Source organism: Gossypium hirsutum, chromosome A11 (assembly GCF_007990345.1).
Source record: "Gossypium hirsutum isolate 1008001.06 chromosome A11, Gossypium_hirsutum_v2.1, whole genome shotgun sequence".
Classification (NCBI taxonomy): domain Eukaryota; kingdom Viridiplantae; phylum Streptophyta; class Magnoliopsida; order Malvales; family Malvaceae; genus Gossypium; species Gossypium hirsutum.
The window spans coordinates 109,079,566-109,090,630 of NC_053434.1; the positions used below are offsets into that span (position 1 = coordinate 109,079,566).

The 11,065-nt window shown below is 40.2% G+C and overlaps 1 protein-coding gene across 1 annotated transcript; it reads right to left on the minus strand.

Annotated features, from left to right (window-relative positions):
* Positions 1 to 1,861: 1,861 nt before the first annotated feature.
* LOC107955974 (uncharacterized) lies at positions 1,862 to 2,853 on the minus strand. Its single transcript, XM_016891744.1, has 2 exons — positions 2,706 to 2,853; positions 1,862 to 2,556 (listed from the first exon to the last, which is right to left on the minus strand). The coding sequence occupies exons 1-2, from the start codon at positions 2,851 to 2,853 to the stop codon at positions 1,862 to 1,864; spliced, it is 843 nt and encodes a 280-aa protein (XP_016747233.1).
* Between the last annotated feature and the right edge of the window lie 8,212 nt (positions 2,854 to 11,065).

Sequence of the window (11,065 nt, forward strand, 5' to 3'; positions counted from 1 at the left end):
TAGTGGAAAAGTTCAAGTTTGAGCCCATTAACTTGAACAACTTCGTCCAAAAACGTCCCGTGAATCGCCCATCTCGATCACTGACGATGGACTGTGGTACTCCCCAATACTTCACCACATGTCTAAGGAACAAGCGAGCTGCCTCTTCAGCGGGACACTCCTTGGTTGCAGGAATGAAAGTTGCATACTTCGAAAACCTGTCCACCACAACAAAAATACTCGCAAATCTATCAGATTTAGGCAATCCTGAGATAAAGTCCATGGATAAACTCTCCCATGGGCGCTCCGGAATGGGCAATGGTTGTAACAAACCAGCAGGGGCTTTCAACTCAACCTTATCTTGTTGGCATACCAAACAAGTTCTCATATAGGTCTCCACATCATCACCCATGTGAGGCCAATAAAACCGATCCTCTAATAGAGCTAAGGTGCGGTGTATTCCTGGATGGCCAGCCCATTTTGAATCATGACATTCCTTCATGACTTCTCTTCGCAAATTCCCATGTTGAGGCACATATAAACGTTGCCCATGCGTGTATAGCAATTCTCCCTCGAGCCAAAACCGCCTCGTCTTTCCCTCTTTGGCAAGCCCTATCAAATTCTTGGCCGTGGGATCATGGGACAGTCCTTCTTGAATGCGCTCCAATAGGGGACTCTCGGGTTGGCTTATCGTTACAAATTCCATTTTTTTGCTTAGTGCGTCAGCTACAATGTTGGCACTCCCTGGCTTGTATTCTATGCTAAAATCAAACTCCGCTAGAAAAACCTGCCAACGAGCCTGCTTGGGGGACAACTTTTTCTGGGTTAAGAAATAGCTATTTGCAACATTATCAGTGAATACAACGAACCTGGAACCCAGCAAATAGTGTCTCCATGTGCGCAAAAAATGCACCACGGCCGTCATCTCTTTTTTTTGGACCGTGTATCTTCGTTCCGTCTCGTTAAGCTTTCGTCTCTCGAAAGCAATTGGATGTCCATCTTGCATCAACACCCCTCCAATTGCATACTCCGAAGCATCCGTGCGTACCTCATACGCCTTTGAAAAATTTGGCAATGCGAGTACAGGCTCACTTATCATTGCTTGCTTCACTTGGTTAAAGGCTTTCTCACACTAAGGGTTCTAATCCCACACTTTGCCCTTTTTCAACAATTCCGTCAAGGGTGCAGTGATCTTGGAATAGCCTTCAATGAAGCGACGGTAGTAATTCGCTAATCCAAGGAAAGACCGCAACTCCGTCACCTTGGTTGGTGGCTCCCAATCGGCAGTTGCTCGAACTTTACTTTCATCCATTCGAATCGTGCCACCTCCCACAATATGGCTTAGAAATGGCACTTCTCGTTAGGCAAAGGAACATTTCTCTTTTTTGACATATAACTCATTTTCTCGTAGAGTTTGGAACACCTCCCCCAAATGTCCCACATGCTCTTCAAGCGTCTTACTATACACCACAATATCATCAAGATAAACAACCACAAAACGATCCAAGAAGGGTTGTAATACCTTATTCATTAGGGTGCAAAATGTGGTCGGAGCATTTGTCAACCCGAACGGTATCACAAGGAACTCAAAGGACCCATACCGAGTCACACAGGCTGTCTTGGGCTCATCCCCTTCGGCTACTCTCACTTGGTGGTACCCCGATCGCAAATCCAACTTAGTAAACCATCTTGCGCTACCCAGTTGATCGAACAAATCTGCAATAAGAGGAATAGGATACTTGTTTTTTACAGTAATTTTGTTTAAGGCCCTGTAGTCGATGCACATTCTCAAAGATCCATCATGTTTCTTTTGGAATAACATAGGCGCACCGAACGGGGCTTTAGATGGTCTAATGAACCCGGCATCTAAAAGCTCCATCAACTACTTCCACAATTCCTCTAGCTCAGGTAGAGCCATCCGATATGGTGCCCTTGCTGGCGGTTCAACATTGGGTAACAGCTCAATCTTGTAGTCCGCTTCCCTCTTAGGTGGCAATCTTTTGGGCAACTCCATGGGCATCACATCTTGAAATGACTTTAGCAACCGTTCCACTTCCTTTGGAATTTCCCCCTCAAATTTATCATCCATATTGTCCCTCAAAGTAGCTAGGTAGGAGACTTCATTTCGACGGACTCCTTTGGCAAATTGGATTGCTGACAGGGTTTTTCCCTCCACGCTTCCCTTCCGTTTCATTCGGACCATATATCGTTTGTTCATATCGGAGATCGTCATGTAATTCTCGGAAGGATAAATATCAGCATTAATCCTGTCAAGTAAACTTAATCCAACTACAAAATCGTAATCATAAAGTTGGATTACCTTAATGGTTGCTTTGCCCGTCCACTCGCCAAGTTGGAGTTCCACTCCTTTTGCCACACCCGTTATGGGAATACTTTCTGAATTCACCGTTTTGATTCGACCCGAATCTTCCTCGATTCTGAGGCCAAGTTCCTTCGCCATCTCTTCGGACATGAATAAATCAGATGCACCTGTATCAACAAGTGCGTTCAATCCTCTGCCAGCTACGATGATGTCCACAAACATCAACCCATTACTTGACTTCTCTTCGACACCTCCTAATATTGAGTTAAGGCTTTTGTGTCATCTTCAGCTTCCTCGCGCGCTTCCATGGCATTGAAAGCGGCTTTCTTCGGACAGACACTTATTCTATGTGGGCCTTGGAAAAGATAGCACTTCATTGGTCCCTTCCTATCCCAAGGCTTACCTTGACTAGACCTTGGGACTTCACCATTCTTTTCTCCTTGATCCTTTTCTCCCCCACCATTGCCTTTGGGTCTCGACTTGGGCTTTGAAGAATCATTATTTTCAAACTTTCTTCCCCCCACATCGTAGAAATTTTCTGCCTCAGCCATGGCTTCGGTCAATTCGGTGATACCTAAGCGACGCAACTCTTACTTAGCCCACATTTTTAGCCCATCCTCGAACCAATAGAATGCTTCCTTCTCGTTCAAGTCTGAGATCTGAAGCATCAACTCGCTGAATTCCTGAACATAATCTCGAACAGTGCCTTGTTGCGTAAGCCGACGCAACTTAGCACGAGCCTCCTTTTCAGCATGTTGCGGATAAATCTGCTTCTTCAACTCTCTTTGGAACTCTTCCCAAGTCCCAATAGTCGTTCCTCCACGTTTCTCATCCGTGGACCTACGTCTCCACCACAAGAGAGCAACATCAGAAAAGTAAATTGAAACAGTTTTTACCTTGGAGGCATCATCCTCAATGCCCATTGCTCGAAAATATTACTCCAATTCCCACAGGAAGTTGTCCACTTCTCTCGCGGACCTAGCCCCCTTGAACTTTTCGGGTTTTGGAACATCCACAGGATGTTGCTTCGGTCCCGAAGCCAACATCCCACTTCCCAGGGTAGCTTTACAGATTCTGAGCTCCCCCTTAAGCTCAGTAATCTCCTCCTTCATGGCAGTCACCAGGGCCTCAAGAGCTTCATCCCTCACTGTCAGTTTGTCTGAAGTGGATCTGAGGGTGTCCAACACAAACTCCTTGCTGTCTTCCTTCAGTTCCTCCATACAGATCAGGACCACTTCGAGTGTCTCCTTCATGTCACCAACGGACTTCTCGAGACTAACCACTCAATTTTCCAAGCTCGACAGCATATCCCACGATCGACTAGCCTTTCTAGCCCTCTCACGGGTCTCCATTAGCTCATTCTGATCAATAACTTCTTTCGAAATCTCTCAAAAGTACTTTCAAACCTGGCTCTGATACCAACTGTCACGGACTTGGGATTCTTGCCTCACAATCCGTGCGGCCTTAGGCAGTTTCTCACTATAAAAATGCCTAAGTCAGCCTATCTTCTACAAAAGAATGATTCAACAGAATTCCTTCCAAAACACAACTCAAACGAAAGCAACTTAAAGCTAAACAAGATGAACGAAGAACGAGACAAGAACAAGCCACAGAAAATAAGAACACAAGAGAGAGAGATTTTGAGTGAATGCTACTAAGAATTCTTATTGCTTAAAAAACTCAAGTGATTTACAATGAGGGGAGAGGCCTCTATTTATAGTTGAGGCTCTCCAAATCCAACGGTACAAATCAAGTACATCAACGGCTACGATTAAAGGGTATCTACAAATCAAATCTCTATGATTACAAAATCATATCTTCTAAGATTACATATCATATCTAAGATTGCATATCTTCGAAGATCATGTTTCAATATTTGTCGAGCTTGTAGATGGACCTTCAATCTCTTCAAGCAACGGGCCTGTCTGATTAGGCCAAATGACCTCCTTCCCTCTTGATGGATCGTACAGATGTGTCATGGTTGTGGGCTCCCATGTGCAACCCATGACACAAGGTGGTGTTTAGGTCAACTGATGTTTAAGATAAAGTTTCCAAAATCAGGGGATTGTTCTTATTAATTATTCTAAGAATGTTCAACTTTTTGTAATTTTTTGGCATTTCTAGTTCTTTGGACTTGTATTAACTTCTTTGACTTTATATTGTATATTGTCTTTACAATGTTGCATGTAAATATTCCTTAAAAGGGCAAAATAAATTTTCTTCTATTGCATATTTTTTTAATCTCACTCTAAACCTTTCATCCAGATGGTTGAAAGAAAAGAAAAAGTTAAACAGTTATGTTGAACCACGTGTGAGAGCTGAACTTCTGATAGAATCGTCTGACTTCAACTATGTACAAACATGGAAAGATGGTAAGTAGTTAGTCATTTATTCTGCTTATGGAAGTAGTTATGGTTATACTAATACCCATTTCACAATGAATTAAATATCTTAGCTTATTATATCTTTGGTGCTACCTGTCTAGAAGCTTTTAAGTGTTGATGTTCAATTCTCTACTGCTTGATGGTTCTTTTTATTTGCTTTTATATAATTTTTAAAATACATGTTTCCAGGTTCATGTTGTTAGACAACCAAGACATCGATTCTCTACTTGTGTTTGCAAACCTCAAATATAGATAAGGAATCAAAGATAGGGAAAATTAGATTCATTCCAGATTCTTTCTTAACATAGAATTGGATAAATTTGAGTGGGAAAATAACAATTTAATAATTATATATAAAAATAAAATTTTAGAACAAATGAATTTTGAATTTAAATATAAGGGACAGAAAATATGAACATACTTATTTATGAAGGTTCTGTCTTTGCTCAAGGCACCTATGTCTTCTCTTTTGCTTCCTTTTGCCAAGAAGTCTTATCCGCTAGTATCTTTAAATCTTTGCGAGCAACATTTTCTAGGATTAGGTAGAAGTTTACAATTGCTAGCTTTTGAGAAACCTACCTTTCAATTTAATAAAGAAACCAAGATTATTTTTTTTTCCTAATTTAGTGTTTGTTGGTATTTGTAGCTGATGGTTCTATACTTTCTCTGCAGTCAATTAGCTTGATGTATTTGTCATATAACTATTTTTTACTTCTAGATTATATTCTGATTTCTTATTTAACCATTTATTTTGTTGCTCTTTAGACCAAGAAATTTTGTTTCTACACAAAAAGTTGAACTTGTCATAACCCTTGGTGGTGATGGAACTGTTCTGTGGGTAAGTTATTTAAGTTTGATTGAACCCATATTTGTAAATGAAATGACCAACCTTTGAGAATATAAAATTATCACTTCGATTGGTGTAATGTTGGAACAAATGGCATTTGCGTTTAGTTTTATTCTACTATATCTTTATGAAGGATTTTAAATTTTGTTAAAATGTTTGTGCACTATATCTAGATTTTGAAGCCTGCAATATGCCATTCTTGCAGTGAATGTCCCTTAAAACCTACAAAAATGTGGAAAATGTTCTCAATATAAAATTGTTCTCTCATATAAAATCAAAAGCTTACAAACTATTTATAGGCTATAGTTTACCATTTAAAACAACAAAAATTGAAAATATTAAAATCTAATAATAACCATAAACCAATGACTCTTGACCTTTCATTTTCCTAAACAAAAAACTACTAATTTAAACCCATTAAAAAACAATATAACTCTTGACCTTTCAACTCTTGACCTTTCACTTACATGACTCTTAACTTTCATTTAAGTTTATTTAACAAAACTCCCCTGTAAACTTAAATGCTTCTGCCATCCTTCATGCCGATTAATTTCTTGTAGTTGTCAAAGAGTATCATCGGTAGCAGTTTTGTAAAGATATCCGCGACTTGGTCCCGACTTGCCACGTGCACTAATTTCACACTTCCTTCCTTTACATGATCTCGGATGAAATGAAAACGAATGTCAATGTGTTTGCTTCTCTCATGATTCACTGGGTTCCTTGCCAACTCAATCGCTGATTTATTGTCAACTCGTATCTCAGTTGCACCAAGTTGTTGTTTCTCCAACTCACCCAACAAATTTCTGAGCCATATAGCGTGACACACACACCAAGATGCTGCCACATATTTAGCTTCACATGTCGATAGTGTCACGATTGGTTGCTTCTTTGAAAGCCAAGCAAATGCTGTGTTACCCATAAAGAACACATATCCCGATGTACTTTTCCGATCATCTAAGTCTCCGCACCAATCACTGTCGGAATACCCAATCAACTTGTAATCTTCCATATTTGAATAAAATAACCCGTGTGACACTGTTCCTTGAATGTACCGTAGGATTCGCTTCAACGCCTTCCAATGTGAATAAATCGGCTCCTCCATGAACCGATTTACAATGCCAACACTTAGTGAAATGTCAGGCCTTGTGCAAGTGAGATAGCGAAGGCTTCCCACCAAACTTCGGTATTTACTTGCGTCGACTCGTTCTCCTCCATCGAATTTCGAGAGTTTTACACCTGGTTCCATTGGTGTTGATACCGAGTTGCAATGTGTCATCTTGTACTTCTTCAAAATTTCCTTTGCATATGCCTCCTGTGACACAAAAATATCTGTCCTTTCTTGTCGAACCTCCAAACCAAGGAAAAATTTCATTAAACCCAAATCTGTCATCTCGAATTCTTGTGTCATTTTGCTCTTAAAATCCAGTATCATCTTACCATTGTTCCCCATAAAAATGAGGTCATCGACATAAAGAGCAACAAATAACATATTACCTCCATTCTTCTTCACGTAGAGGGCATGTTCATAAGGACATTGTTTGAACCCATTCTCCTTGAAGTATGTATCGATACGAGTATTCCATGCCCGCGGTGCTTGCTTCAACCCGTAAAGTGCCTTCTTTAATTTCAGCACCTTTTTCTCCTCTCCATTTTTCATGTACCCGGGTGGTTGTTCGATGTAGACTTCTTCTTCGAGCACACCATTCAAGAATGCCGACTTGACATCCATTTGAAATATTGGCCATTTAAATTGTGCCGCTTGTGTAATGAGCAGCCGGATTGTCTCCATTCTTACAACAGGAGCAAATACCTCATCATAATCGATCCCCTCCTTTTGCTTATATCCCTTTGCAACAAGTCGCGCCTTGTACCGTTCTAACTCGCCTTGAGCATTCATCTTTCTTTGAACACCCACTTCACACCAATGGGTTGACTTCCTTTCGGCAATTCTGTTAACTCCCATGTGTTGTTGCGGTCAATTGCTTTAATCTCCTCATCCATAGCAGTTTGCCACTTCTTGTCCCGTGCAGCCTCTTCAAAACTTATAATCTCGGAATCTGCCAAAAGACATACAATATGTACCTCATTTGTTGAATCATACAAATCTTGCAAACTTCGCATTTTTGGTTGTTGCGGTTCATCTTCATCATCGGTAGTTTCAGGATTTGTCGGTATGATTATTGGTGTAGCGATTGATGATCCTCCATCTTTGGTGATAACCTCCGTTGAGTTATTCCAATCCCACTCGCTTGCTTCATTGAATCGTACATCACGACTTACCACAACCTTCTTACTTATCGGGTCGAGTAGCTTGTATCCTTTTGTTTTCTCATCATACCCAATAAAAATAAACATTTTGCTTTTGTCTTCGAGCTTCGTTCTTCGCTGATCCGGCACATGTGCATAGGCCTCACTACCGAATATTTTAAGATGAGAAATTGATGGTTTTTGTCCGCTCCAAGCTTCTTGTGGTGTTTGATCATCCAACTTCGCATGTGGACATTGATTTTGCACATAGATGGCACATTGCACGGCTTCTGCCCAAAATTCCTTCGGCATCTTCTTGCTCTTGAGCATTGATCAAACCATGTCGAGAATAGTCCGATTCTTCCTCTCGGCCACACCATTTTGTTGGGGAGAGTACGGTGCGGTTAGGAATCGTCTTATGCCTTGCTCGTCACAATACTCCATGAAAGTCGTCGAAGTATACTCGCCACCTCTATCAGATCGTACAGATTTGATGTATCTACCAGTTGTTTTTTCCACCATTACTTTGAACTTTTTGAACACCTCCAATGCCTCGGATTTTTCTTTAAGAAAATAAACCCAAGTTTTTCGTGAGAAATCATCGATAAAAGAAATGAAATACCTTTTACCGCTAAAAGATTCAGGGGTGATTGGTCCACATATGTCGGTATGAATCAATTCGAGAAGTTGATTAGCCTGATATTCTGCCTTATTTTGAAACGAAGTTCTCGCATGCTTACCGAGCACACATTCTTCACAAAATTTTCCCTCATAGTCCATGTCTGGTAGCCCATGCACCAAATTCTTCTTTGCCAACTCGTTTAGACCACCATAATGTAGATGGCCAAAACGGAGATGCCATAGCAACGCCTTGTCTTCAACATCAACTCGCAAACATTTTCCTCGAACACTTCTCAGATTCAACCTGAACATGCGATTTCTCTCCATTTCAACTCGAGCGACCAAACACCCTTCCTTATCTTTCAAGTGTAACACCCGATCTTTCATAAGTACCGAATAACCTTTTTCCATGAGTTGCCCCATACTCAAAATGTTGCTCTTGAGGTCTGGTACGTAATACACATCATGGATTGACCCAATTAACCCATCATTTTGTAAATAACAAATGGTACCTTGGCCTTTTACCTCAACCTTCGACGCATCTCCAAATGACACATGTCCCGTTTCAACCTTTTGCATCTCTTTGAATAGGTGCTTGAGCCCACACATATGGTTGCTTGCACCCGTGTCAAGGTACCACACCATGTTGTTGTTGGTGTTGACTTCGTTGTGTGCCATCAAGAGAAAACCTTCTTTTGCCTCCTCATTTTCCGTGGTTAGGTTGGTTGTCTCTTCCACCTTTTTCGAGAAGCGACATTCTTTCGCGAAGTGTCCCGCCTTACCACAATTGTAACACTTATCAGAGTTACAATCCTTCGCATAGTGACCATATTTGCCACACTTGTAGCACTCGACATTGGAATAATTCGACCATCCGCCTCTTCCACGACCACGTCTTCTTCCCCGCCAATTTTGTTGGTTTGAATGCTCCTTCTCTTCATAATTCCCTTCTTGACCACGACCTTTTCCACCACGACCATTTCTTCGATCTCCACGACCACGGCCTCTACCTCGAAAGCTTTGAGAATAAAGAACCTTTTCGTCTTTGATTGATGCCTTGGTTTGAAGTGCTTGCTCGAGTGTCTCCTCTTTCTTTTTCTTCTTACGTTGTTCATGTGCCTCGAGAGAACCGGCGAGTTCATCGACTGTAAGCGTTGCTAGATCTTTTGACTCTTCTATGGCACATACGACATTTTTGAAACTATCAGTTAACGATCTCAAAATCTTCTCCACAACTCGTGCATCAGTTAACGCTTCTCCGTTTCGGTTGAGTTGGTTCACCACGGTTTGAACACGCGTGATGTAGTCGGAGACACCTTCTGATTCCTTCATCTTCATGCCTTCCAGCTCGCCACGAAGAGTTTGAAGTCGGACTTGTTTAACTCGGTCGGCTCCTTTGTACACCTTTGCTAAAATGTCCCACGCTTCTTTTGAAGTTGTCGCACTTGCAATCTTCTCAAAGCCCGACTCATCAACGGCTCGAAATAACATGTACAATGCCGCCTTATCTTTCGACCGCATTTCTTTCAACGCCTTGTTTTGAGCCGCCGTATATCCCGCAGTAGTTGTCGGTTCTACGAAACCTTCTTGGACCACCTCCCAACCATCTTGAGATCCGAGAAGAGCTTTCATTTGGATGCTCTAATTCTCATAGTTCACCTTTGTTAGTCGAGGCAATGGCACATTACTAGTCACACTCTCCATAGCTCAGATACCAAATTGTGGAAAATGTTCTCAATATAAAATTGTTCTCTCATATAAAATCAAAAGCTTACAAACTATTTATAGGCTATAGTTTACCATTTAAAACAACAAAAATTGAAAATATTAAAATCTAATAATAACCATAAACCAATGACTCTTGACCTTTCATTTTCCTAAACAAAAAACTACTAATTTAAACCCATTAAAAAACAATATAACTCTTGACCTTTCAACTCTTGACCTTTCACTTACATGACTCTTAACTTTCATTTAAGTTTATTTAACAAAAAATATGGGAAGGCATAGTTAAAAACCCAAATACATTAGTAAAAGTGGAAGTTAATAAATTTTCTAAAATGATTTTTGTTTTCGTTTTTATGAAATTATTAGATATTTATTTAGTTTGTTTTTTGTTGTTTTTGTGAAATTAAAAATTTGCCACACTGAACATCAATTCTGAGTCCTTCCTTGGATAGTTTTTCAAAGCTCTCTACCATCAGATTTTATATGGACTCAATTTCTTTAACATGACTATAATCATTGGAGCAGAACTTACCTGTACAAGTAAATCTGTGAGTGTCTTCTGAACTAGTTATGTTGGTTTTTTTTCTTATTTATTTTGGAATTTTTCATGCTTAGCCATCATCACTTAATTGTTCTTTTCAGGCAGCATTAATGTTCAAAGGACCTATTCCTCCAATTGTTCCATTTTCTTTAGGGTCTTTGGGCTTTATGACTCCGTTTCGTATCCTTCCACTTCATGAAGTACTTCTTTAATTAAAGATTATTTAAATGATTATTAAAAGGAGTCATCTATAACATTTTAGTCATCGATATTAAGCATTTATGAAATAACAATTTTATTCTAAAGAATCGTGGGCATTTATTTATAAGCATTGGCTTTTCTTTTACATCCTTCATGTTTTGTGCAGGGAGAGGCCATCTCTACACTTTTAGGCC